Consider the following 17,993-nt stretch of genomic DNA (forward strand, 5'->3'; position numbering starts at 1 on the left):
AGCGGATCTGAATACTAGGCTAAAAGAAATAAACGTTCTAGAAAGAGACGGAAAAAGTCGATACACCCGCAAATCGATTCAGCATTCCAGTGTTTTTATTCAGTATTTTCAACGAATTTAGGTGATTTTTGAACTTGGCGTTTCGGAATTTCTTGAAAAGGAGTACATTTGAACTGCAATGGCACCGTCATAAGGAAATTGTTGTTGGTGCAGGCCCAATAAGCCTTCCAACGGCTCGGGACCCAGCAACTGTTCTCATCTTGATAATAAATATTGCTGGTCTCTTTTTGTACCCTTGCAGAGGGTATAACGATATAAAGCTATCGGCTTGAAACCTTCCCTTCTTTCCTTTCCTTTCTTTTGCAGGTAGTATATAAGTCGGAACCAGCCTGATCGGATAACTATATATTATAGCTCCCATAGGAATAATCGGAAAAAATTTTTTTTTTATTATATCTTTGGTGTTTTTTAACATATAACCTCCTAAGCTTGGAAATAACATTTTTTAATTAGTTTTGAATTTCGAACTAAATTTTATCAAAAGCGGACGACTATATAACATAGCTGCCGTAGGAACGATCTGAAAATTGGTGGGAAAATAATATGAAACAAATTATAGCTTCGGTGTTTTTTAACATATAACCTCCTAAGCTTGGAAATAACATTTTTTAATTAGTTTTGAATTTCGAATTAAATTTTATCAAAAGCGGACGACTATATAACATAGCTGCCGTAGAAACGATCGGAAAATTGGTGGGAAAATAATATGAAACAAATTATAGCTTCGGTGTTTTTTGACATATTATCTTATTCTATTGGGAATATCATTTTTTGTTTTTTTTAAATTTAGTATTTATAGCTGCAAGGGTATACAAACTTCGGTATGCCGAAGTTAACTTCCTTTCTTGTTTAAGGATATGACCAACCTCCAGTTTAAGTCCTTCATGCCAAGAAATGTCACCGTATACAACGTTCATTGTTTATATAAAGAAAATGATATTTAAAGGCGCATCCACCTCCCAAAATTGTTGCATAAAAACGGATACTCGTACAGTCAGAAACGTTTAAGAAAGTTTTTACAAATGCTTAAAAACGTAAAAATGGTTCAATCTTGTGAAAATTCTCGTGGCCTCACTGTTGACCCAAAATAGTCCCTATTCTTTTTTCACTATGCTGGCCTAAATGGTAATGTCATTATTGATTAGTTTGCTAATAGCAATAAAATAATCATTGGACGCTGAAAACATTCCACATCCTAGCTTTCAAATTGTATTTAGTTTTGCGATGTTTTGCATTTTTTCGAAGCAACTGATTTTGTACGTCGTTTCCCTTCAAATTCGGGTTTGTTATGCCGATCAGCTTAAAATTGCAACAGGATTAATTTTGAGATCTTGAAAAATGGTAGTGTTTCTTGTATAGTATGGAGCGTTTATCAAATGTCTTAAAACTTTGGCTTGGCAGGATTTATATACCCGACTTAATAAGTTGCTAAAAGCAGCAGTCCACTTTAGTGGACACAAATGGTAAGAAAATCAAGCAAAATGAATAAATCTAGTTTTCATACTCCATCCAATTTTTACTGCAGCTCTAGTAAATTAACAAAAGTGTAATTTTTATATAGACCTATTGGTCCAGGCATTAAATTATCGGGGGATCTTAAGTACCAGAGAAATACCAAAGTGCCTATCGGCTGAGTCATTTTTTCTCTGTAGAGCTGAGATAAAAAGCTTGTTCTAATGCATGGTACAACTACACAAAGTAGTCCATTAACGATACTTGCAATACGCACCAGTTAAAGGGATATCATTATGTATAGTTATACCTGGTTCTAGCGAATAAGCCAAACAATGTCGTGAAGTAACACCTTTACAAGTATTGATACAAAATTCAAACTTTTTATGACTTATGTGACTTATATCAACACCGTTTTTTAAGTCAAGCTTAGTGAAACCAAAATTACCTAGTATTACAATATAATATTTTTATCGTTTTATTTTGTTACAATTTAATGTACAGCATATTTTACAATAAAAGTTTTTCCTGAATGAATTATTTATTTCATTTTTGATTTATTAAACACCAACCATGCGTAGACAACTTTAAGATATTTGAAATGATATTAATTACTGATTTGAGCATATCGTTCGTACATTTTTTTGTTTTGAAAAGTATTCTATTGTCTGTTTATAAAATTCTAAATTATTGTCGCGGAACTTACACTTACATTTTGTATGTATTTAATACAAGCACTACATGTAGACGTGTAATATCAATTTTGCATGCGTTTACCAGCACACATATACACAATATCTTACATCTTTTACTTTATTTCAGGTGTTGGTAACCCAATGTACCTTTCAATATATATATTTTTTAATTTTTTTATCAGTTCATGAGTTCATTCTTTTATATTATATGTCGAGTTCTGCTAAGACCGTTGTAACTAGGCTGGCAATTTTTCTAGTAACAGCACTCATTTTAATTTTGGAAAACATACTTCATTAAAAGATTAGCTAAGAAATTCAGATTTTAAAATAATGTTGAATTATCATTTCCTAATTCAGGGGGTCAAACTGCATCAGAAAATAATACTAATCCCATTAGCGGCACCTTACAAACCAGTATATGTAATAGAATGATTATCAGAGAAGTTTTTTACTTGCGAAATTAAAATAAAAAACTCCAAATCGTACATTTCTTTAAAATGTAGTAGTTTGTTGGGAAATGGTAAAATAAAATGTATTTATTAAGATTAATGCCCAAAAAGGTTTGGCCTTTAGGTATAACTTGCCTTTGATATGTTGTGCTGGTGAACGCGGGCATTCTGTACGATTATTAATAAGTTATTACTATGAATAAGGTGAGTATAATAAAGGTTTTGGACTTGAACACCAGGTGATTTTAGATTGATCAAAGCTTTCAGTGGTACGCAGTTTTGATCTAGGTAACGTCTCACCAAGTATTATCATATTACACAAGTTATTTTCTATTATACTCTTTATATACATATGCAAAAGTTTATAATAGGCCAATACAGTGCATTTTTTTAAAATAAAAGTTTGTATAATAGTTCGATATGTTAAATTTTACATGCATTTTTGCATAGATCATTTCTAGTAAGCTAGCTTAAACCACTCAGCTAAACTGAAATCGAAAATTGAAAAACTTTGATTGAATAAATATAGGGATTAGCATATATTTGCAGCGATCTCCAAGTTACAGACATTGGAGTTACATAAGTTTTACTCTAAATTATTTTTAACGATTGTTGGCACGAGTTTAAAAAGGATATTTATGTAAAAATGGATATCTATATTATGGGCACAAAGCCGAACCAACGATCCAAAACTGAATATTTTTGTGAATGTATGTATTTGGTTTCAATAGTTTAGTGCTGATTGTATTGCATTCGTCGGTTAACGTACTTTAAGTAAATAAGTACAAAAGTCTAAATAAGATTAATTTCATTGACATCCCGTTTTGGTTTCAGGCTGAAAATATGTTTTAATTATTTCTTTATGTATCTGGAAAGTAATGTCTACTTATAGATCGTGATATGTTTTCAGTTAATGATTAGTAAACTTTAACTTTTAAGTAGGTACTTCCGTGAAAGTGGAATTGATTAGCATTTAAATGTTAAATATGGCTTCCGAAATTCGGAATTGATATTGACTGAGTAGCACATAATATCTTATTTGCAATTGATTGTTATTGGTTGGAAGCATTTTGTTAGTTGAATTCCAAACGTAACATTATCTAGGTACGTAAACATGTTATCTCTCGAAAAATATATGTATGCTATCTGACAAGAGTTTTTACACTGTGCTATTTTGCACTTTTCATAAAAACCTATCAGATATCGGTAGGTCTGCTCGAAATATGTTGTGCATCCTTATGACTTGTTGTATTAACTGAAAATATAAAAAAAAAATGGCTGACAATACTTAAAGCCTGGTGTATTTAAAAATCTGGGCTAAACAGTGCAAAAATTGAAACTTTAACATCCGAAACGCACGTCAGGCTTTATAATTTAAAGGGCTATATTTATATAAAAAACATCATATGAACTTAAAAATGCATTAAATTATTAAGCCTTCGGTTTTCTGAAATAGATAGTTCAAAGTATTTAGTTGTGTTATAATTATAATTCTTTTGCAGGTATATAGAAAACGATAATGGCGCACGAACTAAATTCTTGACCAAGCCTTCTACTTTTTGATATGTGAAAAGTTTTTTAAGACTTCTCTACACTTTTTGCTTAGTATTGACAATGAGGTTTAAATACTAACTAATTTACTGATTTACATTGACATCCAGTAGATACTGGACTTTTTATATTACAATAAAACCAATTTGGATAGCTTCAATTTAAATTCCTCGTAAATTAAAAAATGTTCGAAAATGCCTTTATGAATGTGGTAATAATGTCATGTTATATTGATTAACAATCAAATGTATTTACAACTTGGATTAAATTTTATTTTGATGAATATCAATTAAAAATAAAAAGACTAAATTTTTCCACAAACATTTTGAGGTCTCATTAGGTACCACAGATTCTTTAATAATAATCGTAATCGTATAATCCCAACTCAAATTCATCAGTTTCTGGTTTTTGTTCATTCAACATTTTTAGTTTATCATTATTCTCTAAAGATGTAAAATAATTGTTATCCTTCGGCTTACTGGAATGTCCGAGTATGTCAAGTTGGCGGCCTAACGCATTTTCAATAGATGTAAATTTACTTTGGTCTATTTCCTGTGAAGACTTTTTAAAAGGCCATGCCGTTAGTCCTCTAAGAATCCGATGGAAGTGGTCGTTAGGTTGCGGCTTTAATGTAGAACAATTAAAGAGATTAGCTATGTACAAATTGCATCTTTCCGGTTAGCAACTTAAAGATAAAAAGCAACTTGAAAATTTGATTTAAAATAATTTATAATCTATTTAACTCGCAAGCCGATTACAATTTTAGTCGGCATAAGTATTTTGACAAAACAAAAGTTTAATATACTTATAATTTGAACTTACTACTTGTAAACTTTGGCATCAACGGAAAGGTAATTTAAATGCCGTTTGAATGATACAATGCATTTCTTAACCCATTCAGTACTTATTGAAAAAGACGAATTTGTGTAAACATCTACTTTTCAAACTTTTTTCCTCGACTTGAAAACTTAAATTTTTTGATGCAAAAACTTCCTTCTAACATAAATAATAGTAACTGCAAAACGAATTTTTCAAAAATCATTTTGCTTATATTTTTTATGATATTTTAAAGGTGACAATGTCGAAAAAAAATTTCTATGAAAAAAGAAAAATATGGCTTAAATGCATGTTTCTAAACATTTTCAAAAAATTATACAAAATATGAGCAAAACGATTTTTGAAAAATTCTTTTTGCTTTAAAAAACTTTTTGCATCATAAAATGTAAGTTTTCAACTCGAGGAAAAAAGTTTAAAAAGTAGATGCTTACACAAATTCGTCCTTTTTATTAAGTACTGAATGGGTTAAGAAATGTATTGTAGCATTCAAACGGCATTTAAACTACCTTTCCATTATGGCCAAGGCTTACAAGAAGTAAGTTAAAATTATGAGTATATTTAACTTTTGTTTTGTCAAAATACTTATGCCGACTAGTGTATGTTCTTCAGCGTTATTGCGGGCATAGACTTAAATAAATAAAAGGCATAACAAACTTTTTGAAAAAGTGCATATAGGAATTCGAATTAATTAATAAATTTATTTTATATTCATTTATCCCCAATGGCCCTGACAGCTCAACCTTTCTTAATGTTTGCTTTTACACTTTCTTAAACTTCTGTACAAAAATGTAGATTCGTTACCTAGTTTGCTGCAAGTGTGAGTAGTACGTGCTATCTCAAAATCCTTACGTTTTGGTAACCCTTCAGGCCTAATCATAAATTAAGTTAGAAATAACTGATAATATAACGAAAATAAATATATATTCGATAACATTTCACAACTTTCTTTTTGTTTACATTCTGTGATTCCTGGTGTTTACACACCTGCATAAAACTGGGTAACAAGTCTAAAACCCAATTTAGTACACAATTTTCATTTTGTGTATTTTTAATTAACTTATTACTGAAGTTCACGTAATGACGAAGCGCACCGAAGAAATGAAAAGGCTATGCCATTACCTACAGTGATGGTCCGATCCTACCTTGTAATATAGTATTGCAACAACAAAAAGGATTGCATAACAAGACCTAAAAATATTAATTGGTTTGGAAAAAAAAGCAGTGCAAATTTAACCTGTTGGGCCCGTTGAAGATAAATGTCTCATCTTACAAGTCCTGTTGTATTCTTACTAAAACTACACGTAAAATGTCTCCTTATTTTCGATGCTCCGTTCAAAAGTTTTTCGTAAAACAGGATTTGGGAAGACTTTTTAAACTAAAATGATGGTGTTGAACAGTTTACAACAAGAAACTTTAGTTCTACCATTTTTGGAAAAACCTGCTAGTTTGGCGGGAAAACAACTCTAAATAGCATACTGCATGTTTATGAAAGTCATCTAGGCCTACTAAAATGAAACCCGCATAACTTGAACCTGATAAAACAACTTTAACGACCCAACCAAACGCTGTGCTAGCGCACTGGCCCGAATCCGGATCAATTTTAATTTAAAGAGTCAAGAATTTTAAAATTGTTTTTTTTAATTATTTACCTCATTTAGAAGGGATCGATTTCGCTCTCTGAAGTGTGATTTTCGTATTGGGTATGTCCTCGGAATACCAATGACTGAATGATCTCTTTCGGTGGAATCACTTGAAAAAAGCTCAGTTGATGGAATTTTAATGCGGGCTGCTCGATTATTTCCAGGAAATAATGTTTTATGTTCCTTATTAGCTAGACTTTCTTTTTTATTGTAAGAAGCGGAATTGCCAATGCGTCGTGTGGTTGCTCTGGCGCCAGTCCTATGTCTATTTTTATTACTTTTGTCGCTCCGAAAATTTTGCTCATTTAGAATTGACATGCGATTAACGTCACTATATTGGTAACTATTTCCATCAGGGCTTCTATTTTCATCCATTAATATGGAATCAGATGGGCTAGCGGCTTGAGGATTATAATTCGATAGAACGCTGTTGATTGGAATTATTTAAATTAAGAATGTTTAATTGTTTAATTTAACTTTAAAATTATAGTTACTTTTTCCCGTTAGCAATTTCTTTAAGGGCTGCAGCACGTGCAGCCAACTCCTCATCTCTTCGTTGCTCTGTTAATTCCTTAGCTCTCTCAGTCCATATTAACTCTTTGAGCTTTTGAAAACTGCCTTGTATAGCAACTGAGTTTTGACTTTCTTTTGCATTATTGCCGGTACCATTTGGGACTCCCATATATCGATTTTTACTTGATCTGCGTGATGAGGAAGAAGCACCGTTTTGTGGTCGCGATTCAGCTCCGTAATACCGAGATTGACTTGAACCTGGTCCAAATTCAACCAATCTTTGATGATGTTCAAATGGAACGCGTTGTGGTGTATTTGGCTCTCGGTTGACAACACGGCCAAATACGGGCGACCTGGCTCTTTCTCTCGCGCTCATTCTCAGTCTAACAGCATTTAAAGGAAAAGAAAGAAAGGCTATATACATATTCAGATAAGTAAAAGTATGAAATAGGTAACAAAAAACAAGCGTTTGCCTTTCTGAGTTCGCAGATCAAAAATACATACGTTTCATTAGTTTGGAAGGAGAGTATTTTAGTTAGTTAGCTTTAATGTAATTTTATTTCGAATGTAAAACCGCTACTTGTTATTATCACTCTAACGCCCACAAACGACTATAACACTAAAATCCCTGTAGCGCTCACATTTTTTAATATTTTGTATAAATTTAAATGAGGTTTTGTTTTTATCAATACCCATTTACAATATTGAAACCGGAACAGTGGAACACTGACGAAACAAACTTGCGCTGCGCAGGAATCTCTAAAATCGGCATGCATAATTCCAGTATTGCAGCTTTTATAGTTTCTGAAATCACGGCGTTCATACGGACAGTGATCCTGATCGCGAATATATATACTTTATGTGGTCGGAAAAGCTTTCTTCTACCTGTCACATACTTTCCGAAGAACCTAGTATAGCCTTTTACTTTTACATCGGGTATAATAAGAGAAAACGCTATAGTCGATGGTCTCGACTATTAGATACGGGTATGGAATTGGGGGAATTTAAATATGGTAGATCAACGCCAAGAGGTTTCTTCCATAAACGTACAAAATATTGAGTAAATTATTTCATTTTGGCATTTTACAAGACATTTTTACATGTTGCTTGCGTTTTTTTGCTGTTATCAGTAAAACACACTTGCTCGACAAAAAAAATAAAAACACTTCGCGAAACTTTTCCTTCTAATTATATATCAATCACATTTCTTGATGTTTAGCGTTCATTATCAGGATTATCCGGTTCAAACCTTTAAAAATTTTTTCAAAAAATTGTTTTTTGCTTTTGTAAATATGATTATCAGCAGGTACTTGCTTTATTTAATCACGGTACTCATAGAGTAAAAGGGTATATTGTATTCGTCGGAAAGTATGTAACAGGTGAAAGGAAGCGTTTGCCCTTGAACAGGGTCACTAGCCATGTCCTTCCGTCCATCCGTATAAAAGTTAAAAACTCGGAAACTATAAAAACTAAAAGCTTGGATTAAGCATGCAAAATCGACAAGTTCTTGGGCAGCGCAACTTCACTTTAGCAAGGTGCAGCGCGAACTCTAACGCCCACAAACCACCAAAAACGTAGGCACCCTCAGTTATGCCGCTAGAATAAAAATGTTAACTAACATTAACTTCGATTGACCCAAAAATAATGTTTGCCACGCCCACTCTAGAAAACTAACATAATGCTAAAATATTTCTTCCGCCCACATTTTTTAAAGATTCTGTACAGTTAATTTTATTTTACTTGTCAATACTTATCGACATGCCAAAAGTCGAACAAATAACGGGTATATGGTGGTCGAGGCACATTAAATTAACTTTCTGGCCAACATTAGTAATTAACCCTTTTTATTTGGTTGTCTTCAAGTGACAACGATTTATCACTTTTTTTTCGTCTATGCAAATTGACCCAGTCCAACGCCCATGTTTAAATGTATACTTTAAGCAGTGACAGGTATAGGATAGCTTTGTAAATCGGTTCTAATAATATGGGAAGAAACTAATTTAATTTATTTAATTTAAATATATTCAGGGTATTCCCTAAACTGTTGAATTGTTGAAAGTCAACTTTCAGAAATTTCAGCAATTCAACAGCTTCGGGGCTGTTGAACATTTTGTTGAATTGCTGAAAACCAGAGTTCGCTGTTCTCGACTAAAAGTAAGAGGGTAACTCTGGTCACTTGTAAACATGGAGGAATTTCAATCGTATAAAATATGCAAATAAAGGATTAAGTCGCCTGTTAGCAGTTCTAATAATTCAGTTTTTGGCTTATTTTCGGCATTTTCCTTAATTTAATCTTTAGTAAACACCGCCTGTCAATTTGACAATCTGACAAACAGCTGACATCTTAAAATTGAAAATTCAACAGGGAACTTTTAGTATCGTTCCCTTAGTTGCTGAATTTTTTTGTTGAATTTTCAACAATTTAGCAATTTAACAGTTTAGGGAATACCCTGATTTATATTAAAAAAATAAAATCACCTATTTTGAAATGAGTGAAAATGAATTGAGTGAATTATAAATAAAATAAAATTATTGCTTTGCTTATAAAAAAACACCTATTTACCTAGTTACAAAACCTATAAACAGCTATTAGTTTTAAATTAGCCATTTTCATGGGAAATTTGTTTAGAATCACTAACGTTTAATCATAGACCTTTTTAGTTAACCAGGGTCAAGTCAAGTTCTTAAAAAACACTTACGATCCGAGCATTCGTGAGTTCAATAAAAGCGGTTCCCAAACATTATAAGTAAAGGGGTCCCGGTACGTTGGTATTTCATTCGTGATTTCTGCAGCTCGGGATTGCCTTTTTGAAAATCTATGATTCACAAGAAAAGTTTAAACTTATTATATTTTCTTGAAAACTCCTTTTTTTACAACTTACATCCACATGGCACGAAGCTGTTCGCATGTTGGCTCCTGTGAGTTGAGGGAAAATGTTTTTGGCACAAATACTTCCCCAACTGTCCTTACACCGCCGGAATTTACGATATGTGCTGATTCTTCAGATTTAACTCCGTTGTTATTGTTGTTTAAATTTCTTTCTCGACTGCGAGCACCTAGATAGTTGGCATTTCCAAGCCTAATAGTTGCCAGAATTACCAACACATCAAATTGTATATATTTGACCTGCAAAGATTTTTTTTTTAATTATATATTTTACTTTGAAACTACTACAACTTTAGTTGCACATCTAAGCATTTTGTATTGTATTTTTATTACCGAAACTTAATTTATTACCACATTTTAATGCATAATAATTTAATAAGAAAAAGGCCAGATGCTCTTATAATTACAATACCTTCTCCATATTTTTGTTACCCAGCTATTAAAGAGACAGACGGACAAACGGAAATTTGTTCCTTCTACCTGTTACATACTTTCTGACAAATACAATATACCCTTTTACTTACAGCGCAAGTTTGATTAAAAGCAAAAAGCCACTCCCACAACTGTGGCTCCAACAGTTTTATCGCTAGAATAAAAAATTTAACTAAAATGAATTGGTTTCATCGATCTACGGATCGTCCTAAAAAAATATTGCCACGCCACTCACCTAACGCTGATATCTCTGAAACTATAAGAGCTAAAAAGTTGCGACTAAGCATCCAGATTCTACTGATGCCTACGCAGCTCAAGTTTATTTCAAAAGTTATTTAAAAGAAAAGTCGATTTTCACGAAAATTCTGAATTTTTAATAAGTACTGAATGGGTTAAGAAAAGTCATGTATCATTCAAGCGGAATTTAAGTGACCTTTCCATTGATGCCAAAATGTACATGAAGTAAGTTCAAATTATGAGTATATTTAACTTTTGTTTTGTGTAAATACTTTTGACCACCCCTGTACTTTCCGATGAATCTAATATACCCCCTTTCTCTACGTGTAACGGGTAGTAAGCATTTTTAGTACGCTAAACCATTGCCCTAATCAAGAGGCAGGCCGAAATAACAAACGCAAGTGGGCATTAGAAAAACTCATACTTTTAAGAGAGGATCTTCTGTAAGGTACCTTATACTCTTAAGGTATAAAATGTGATATCTCACTTGTTGTTGGGGTCAGGGGAAATCTATGAAGATGCCTGGTCTTTATCAGCTTCAAAAGTTAAAGGCGACGAGGAGGATCATTTGAGCACGTACAATAATAAGAAAAACAAGAGAAAACGCTATAGTCAACGGCCTCGACTATCAGATATCCGTTACTCAGCTAACAAAAAAGCGCCACCTATCGTTCATTCCAATCAGATGTTTACGAGATTTCACTAATACTTCACATAACGTAAGACCTAGGTGGCGCTTGTTAAATTTCGTAAGATGCCCATTTTCTGAATGATTTGCTAGTAATTCATTATTGTTTGGTTATAACATCTTAATGAATGGTCCGATTTGAATTATTGTTGGCATGTAGATGGTCATTAAGAGCAAAATACGGACAGACGGACGAACGGACATGGCTAGATCGACGTAAAACTCCAGTTCATAAAACAATATGTAAGCATATTGGTAATACGTTATACGGCCAGTACTCTGAATAAAGGGCCCTGATAATGATAACACATTTCATGGGCAATAGGAATTTGTATATGAAAAATGTACATACAATACTTAAGTATCCACTTAACACCTATTGATTTGAATACGTACCAATATGCGTCTGCAATGCATTTTCGTGTTGTTATATTAGAATTCCAGAATGGTCACCAAATGTATTATCGCTTCTCTTATTTGCATTGGAGTGTAATTTATTTTAATGCGTGGTAGTCTCTGTCATTTAAAAATCAAATGTTGATACAATATAATAATATTTCATAGAAATATAGTTAATTAAACATAAATCATGCAAACACAGGAAAATTACAATATAAACTAATCCAAATAGATTGATAATTTCTATTAAGTATTCGATAATTTTTATGCTGCCTGTTAAAAGTTCACTCTCTAGCTATAGTTTGCTAATTAACTTAAAAATGATTACACAACTAATTAAACTTCTTTATACTAACTAAATCCCTAAGGCATTGAGACTTATTTGGGTACACTTTAAATTAATTGTGGCTTTAAAAATATTCCCAGTTTCTCCGCAATGACTAAATTCACATGTACCCTTAAGTTTAAACACTTAATTTACATTTTCTGACATCTTTGACTAACATTTAAATACAGTTCATACAAACATTTGATTAATGATTAAGTGATTAATTTAAAATAAACAGATTGTACTACACGTTTATAGCTACTACCAACTTCCCAATTAAAAATAAATTATACTTTTGAATGGGAAAACTTTTTATATCAGTGAAAAATCAACATCTGGTAAGCGATGTGCGTGTCCTACCAGAATACGCTAACTTTTAAGAACACATTTTTTTTAGATAAAAAGATATTTTTTATCGTGATTGGTTAAAACGTAACAATTCTACGAAACCAGCATTACAACTATATTAGAGCAAGTTACGAACATTTTCTGACTCTTCTATAAAAACTTCGAGTAACAGGGAAGAGGTCTGTAAGTTGGGAAAGTCCACTTTCTGAGATCTTTTCAAATAAAAACACGGAAAACGCCTTTTTAGATCAATCGATAGGAATTGACGAGACCAATACAATAAAGATACTTTTTTTCTTTAATAGTTTCCGAAATATCAGTATTTATATTTACGATTTGTCGAAGTTTGTGTGCGGTTTGTGGGCGTTAGACTGGGCAGGGCAACATTTTTTTTAAGTCAATCGACAGGTAGTGACGAGAACAATTCATTTTAGTTTAAAATTGTCTAGCACTTAAACTTTGGGAGCAATAGTTTTGGGCGGTTTGTGACAAACTTGAGCTGCGAACGTCTTAGTTTTCGAGATCACAACGTTCACACGGACATACGGAAATGGCTAGATCGACTCGACTCGTGATGCTGATCAGAGAGACTTCCTTCTACCTGTTACATACTTTTACTCTACGAGTAACGGGTACAAATATATTTTTTTATATGTATAACGGGGCTATAAGTATAATTCTTACAAATATATTTACAATTTAGAAATTCTATAAAAAAACAATATCGTGCTTAAATGAAATCGGACATAAGTTACAAACATTAATTAATGGTTAAGCGCCTAGCTTGGAATACAACCTTTTTCCTTAAAAAACACATTACGTCTAAGTAGGGACAGTCAACAAAAGTTTCGTTCGGAAAAATGCATTTATTTGAAATTAGCGGAAATGTGACTCGTTCAAAGAGCCTAATAGCTTTTATGTAATTTGCTTAAAATTCTTTAAAAACTTCTCGCCCGTTTAGTGCACAAGTTAAAACTAATGTGTATCAAAAAGAAAAGTGTCCCAGCTTACAGATCTCTCTCCAAATTTACAAAAATTATACAGCAAATTGTTAAAAAAAAGTATTTAAATTACTTTTTTTTAACGATTTGCAAAATTTTTGGAAGGCAGATGAACGTTTAGATATTTTAATATTTAGATATGAATAAAATTTCTTCTTAAATGCTAAATCAAATGCCATATGGGCAAATCCGCCAAATGGTCAACCAGGACCGAAACAAAAAAATCTTCATAATCATCAAGGAAGGTAGAAGAATCAAGCAAGGAAAATAAATGATTTCTTCGCACGTTTTCTACCAAATCTCTTAATTGCAATCTAATAAGAAGATACAAATCCGAAGAGGGGGAAAAAATGGTCAATTAACTGTTAAAAAAATAACGTGGAAAAATTGTACGTTCGCGACCGGTACTTAATTTAATAAAAAAAAACCAATGGGGATAATTCCTTGGGAACAGACTCGATAGAAATCTACATGAATCCATTTTGAAAGTAAGGTTATTGCTTTAGAATATTCCGTCCCAATTCGCAGAATTTAGCATTCTAATAGTTTAAAGTCGACTTCCATTTGGCGTACGTTCCCGACCGCATGTTTTTTGCCTTTATTATGAAAATGATAGCTCAATTTACCATATCATTTACACTAAGCAAAGAACTAACAAAATGCTATCGAATAGCAAAAAAAAAATCAGAAAACGTTTTTCTTTTTTTATTTGCACAAATTGCGTACGAACGTACGTTTGCGACCCGTGAAAATGCCCATATTTTATTCTAAAAGAAATTAGTATTGACTTTAAAGAAATATACACATAGTTAAAATTGCACACCGAAATAGCAACTAATAACCAATGTTGGATATTGCAAATTTTTACATTACAACTGTTGACTTTAGGGTCGAAAACTAAATCCTTCCTTTTTGATAATCAATATTTACCTTGTAGTGTTAGATTAAAGTCTTTTAAAAAAAAATTTGCTGCCACACAGATTAGATTCTTAGCTCTTATACAGGGGTTCCACAGAAATTACTTCAGCGCAAAGTCGTGTAAAATGTACATAGGAAACTTACGATGAATAGGCCTCAACATTTATACAGGAGGACGAACAGACAAATTAACATGTCTTGATCGACTCGGATAGCGACCTTATCAAGAATTTATTTTCTGTGTAAGGTCAGAAATGATTAATTTTGCCTGTTTTCAACGAATACCATATACAGTTTTATTCTATGAGTAACGGGAGTAAAAACAGCAATCAGCTTAAAATATTTAACAAATAGTCAATAAATGTCGTTGATTTTTGTCCTTTCTGTTTTCTAAACAATCTATATATTTCTGACAGCTACCTTGTGGGATAAAATCAAATTTAGGGCTTACAAAATTTTAGCATTTATATACATTTAATTGCATAGTAATTTCTTTTGAAATTAAATTTATTTTTGTGCATTTTAAAGTGCAGGTGCGGTGCTCAGAAAAGAATTGTTAATGGTGCAATTAGCTTGAAAATTGTGCAAATGCTCGTATTTAGGCTTAAATGTTCATTTACTTTTTCCGGATTTTTTTGTATACTCCAATTATGCAATTACGCATTTTAAAAAAGATGCGTTTCTTCGGCCAAGAACAAAAAAAACGAAAGCACTTTTGATGCCAAGTTTTATAGAAGATCCATGTGTCAGATCTCATCCTGCTGAAAAATACCGTTTTTTAAAAATAACTTAAGTGGATACATACAAAATATTAGGTGTTGGTCTGTAAACGAAGGGGACTTTTACACGATTGAATGATAACGAATTTATTTACCTGTACTTTTAATTCCTTTTAACTCCGCGCCAACTAATACTTTAACTTTGATGAGTGTACTTGTGTACGAGTGAATGACATTGATTGTTTATGATGCTAAAACAATTAATTTTTGAAATAATTTGTACAAGCTTTTTAATATTTGAGAACTTTGCGAAGACTGTATAAGTATTTTATGAATGAAATGAATAGCGTATGCTTTTGTACTTATATATACCGTTTTCTTAAGAAAATAACATATTAAGTCATGCGCAGAAAAATATTTACGACACTGTTAAAGCTCCATTGAAGCTGAAAAAAGCACTTACAAATTGTTATTTGAAAATTGTACTGCTGTAAATTGTATTTGGAACAATAAAGTAAATATAAATTTAAAATTGGTTTTAATATGATTGAAAAATTAAAAGATATTAATTAAAATGTAACTCACTTAGTCCTCGGAATATTAAATACAAATTAAACTTAAACATTCGCTGTAACACTCAACGAGCGCGTTTTAATGAAAGAAATGGTGTTGTGTACCTGTAGTCAACAATTTTTACTACGACGTCTCCAACACTCAGCGGAAATTAAACTGAATAAAAGTTGACTTGTACCGTATGCAGCTTGCATTCTAAATTCACGCATGCGCGAGTGAGAAGCTGTTAAACTCGTAACTCTCTTTTAAGTTCATTATTTCCGATTATAAGGTTTAGCCTAAGGAACTAAAAGCTTAAAGCTTCGATTTCGTTGCAATAAATGAAAATTTCTTTATTTACAAAAGTCGTGGCCAAAAAGCTTTTTTTTACTGGGATCTACCACATAAATGGTAACGTGCATACACATGTACATACTTCTTCTTTAACCTCATACTAACTAAAATATTAAATAATGGATAAAAAATTAGGACGGTCCACATTTGTATAGAAATTTTAAAAGGAGTGCAATAAGGCATTTAAGGCATACCAATATTTTTTTAAAATGTTTTGCTTTAAAATGTATTTCTCATGCGCACTCATGCCTGTTATTAAATATATAATTTTCATATAAGTAGCTGATTTGATTTTATTTCTTAAATTCGTTTTTTACTTTTATGTTCGAGAACGGAATGTTGACAGAGTAGAGGGGAGTGATTGAGTATTGATTGAGGAAACTTGTAGAACGTGGAGCAAGTTCTTAAACTCAAAACGTTACGTTTTTGAAAACATTTTTGAACAAAATAGTATTTTTTTTTATTCTTCCCAAAGAAAGAAGAACATCTTTTATATTTGGGTAGTTTTTATAATGTTCACGCTTTCAAATTCCAAAGTCCCAGTATTTTCATACTCTCTCATCTTCTTTTCAGAAGAGAGAGTTAGCTATATTCTAAAAGTAATCTTAAAAGTAATCAACAACAAAATCACAAACCTGCGTATTCGTATTTCTAAGAAGCCTACAATAAGAGAAACCAACAACAAAATCACAGGCTTGTTTATTCGTAATTCTGCGAAAGCCTGCTTTACAATTGAACAAATATTGAACAATTTTTACAAGACTTATAAAATTCTGATTTCAGAATGAAAATTTTCAAATTCTATCGGGGAACAATTAGAGTAGTTATAAGTAGTTGTTGTACTTACTACAAAAGCTTCCAAATAAATAATATTTACATAAAAAAATGTACACTACCATAAATCGCAGTTCTGTGACGCCTATAATTTTGAGGTTATACTGGTTTAAATTGACAGGCTCCATATACATAGCAGCAATCTTTTTATACCCTTGCAGAGGGTCAGAAGCTTACAAGAAATAAAGGAGACGTTTCCGACCCCACCAATAGACATGTCGATCTAGCCCTATCCGTTCGTCTGTCCATTTCTACGCAAAATACACTCTCAGTTTTAAAGCTATCGTGATAAAACCTTCCCAAAACTCTTATTTTTTATTGCAGGTAGTATATATGTAAGTTGGATCGAGCCGGATCGGCAACTATATCCTATAGGTCCGATAGGAACAATTCGAAACGATCGGATAATTAATGGGAAAATAATTATAATTATATATTTTTAATCATATTGTCTTCTACTCTGGTATACATTTTTTAATACGAATTTAATTTAATAAAAATAGGACTATTATTATTATTATACTGTGGTCCACGTTATGGCGAGCACGCACCTGTAGCCGCAGCATTGAAAACATGTAGTGATCATTAATACATCAATCGAAAGGTTATTAGCCAAGTCTTATTCTTACTGAGAATACGCGTCATACATTCCTCAGTCAAAAGTTAAACAAAAATAAATATTTCTTCTTTGCTTGTGAGTTTGTATGAATCACTTTACTTGAGATAGAAAACATTTATTTTACGACTTTTGGAAAACCCCGATAGTTAAGCGCCACATTTTGTCTATTTTCTCAAAAATGCTTTTTAAATTTTAAACAATAAAGCCCTTGAGATTGCTCAACTATTGATATAGAACACTTTTTGCCATACAAATTATTGTTATTGTTATTATTATTGAGCGATAAACAGTGCAACCCGATTCGGTTCAGTATGAAAAACATTTCATGCTTACCTCGAATGCCCAAAACTATTCACAATTAATTTGATGACACAATATTCTATAAGATATTTTAAAAAAAAATTCTTGTAATAAATAAATTAATTTAAGCCCGAAAAATGTTGTAGGTTGAATTTCCCATGTCTAAATACACATACTTTC

The 17,993-nt window shown here is 32.0% G+C and overlaps 1 protein-coding gene across 6 annotated transcripts; it reads right to left on the reverse strand.

Annotated features, from left to right (window-relative positions):
- Positions 1–1,961: 1,961 nt before the first annotated feature.
- LOC119551223 lies at positions 1,962–15,850 on the reverse strand. Of its 6 annotated transcripts, none has more exons than XM_037860746.1 (8): positions 15,832–15,850; positions 15,310–15,405; positions 11,838–11,957; positions 10,080–10,324; positions 9,897–10,013; positions 7,179–7,580; positions 6,694–7,111; positions 1,962–4,831 (listed from the first exon to the last, which is right to left on the reverse strand). In XM_037860746.1, exons 3-8 carry the CDS (start codon positions 11,856–11,858, stop codon positions 4,562–4,564), a joined length of 1,473 nt encoding a protein of 490 aa, XP_037716674.1. In that variant the 5' UTR covers positions 11,859–11,957; positions 15,310–15,405; positions 15,832–15,850; the 3' UTR covers positions 1,962–4,561. The 6 variants fall into 6 exon arrangements, with proteins under 6 accessions (XP_037716674.1, XP_037716752.1, XP_037716426.1 ...); XM_037860824.1 differs by lacking the exon at positions 15,310–15,405 and adding an exon at positions 15,618–15,642 and having other exon boundaries at positions 15,740–15,845; XM_037860498.1 differs by lacking the exon at positions 15,832–15,850 and adding an exon at positions 15,056–15,196 and having other exon boundaries at positions 15,310–15,562.
- Between the last annotated feature and the right edge of the window lie 2,143 nt (positions 15,851–17,993).

The sequence above is a fragment of the Drosophila subpulchrella genome, chromosome 4, assembly GCF_014743375.2.
Source record: "Drosophila subpulchrella strain 33 F10 #4 breed RU33 chromosome 4, RU_Dsub_v1.1 Primary Assembly, whole genome shotgun sequence".
Lineage (NCBI taxonomy): Eukaryota > Metazoa > Arthropoda > Insecta > Diptera > Drosophilidae > Drosophila > Drosophila subpulchrella.

What these genes read in the sequence shown, in the direction of transcription:
- LOC119551223 (XM_037860906.1), bottom strand. Translation starts at nt 11,858, where the DNA reads ATGCATTGCAGACGCATATTG. An exon ending in AACTCACGAATGCTCGGATC is followed by an intron (nt 7,581 to 9,896) that starts GTAAGTGTTTTT and finishes AAATGCTGTTAG; the next exon opens with ACTGAGAATGAGCGCGAGAG. An exon ending in GAAATTGCTAACGGGAAAAA is followed by an intron (nt 7,112 to 7,178) that starts GTAACTATAATT and finishes TCCAATCAACAG; the next exon opens with CGTTCTATCGAATTATAATC.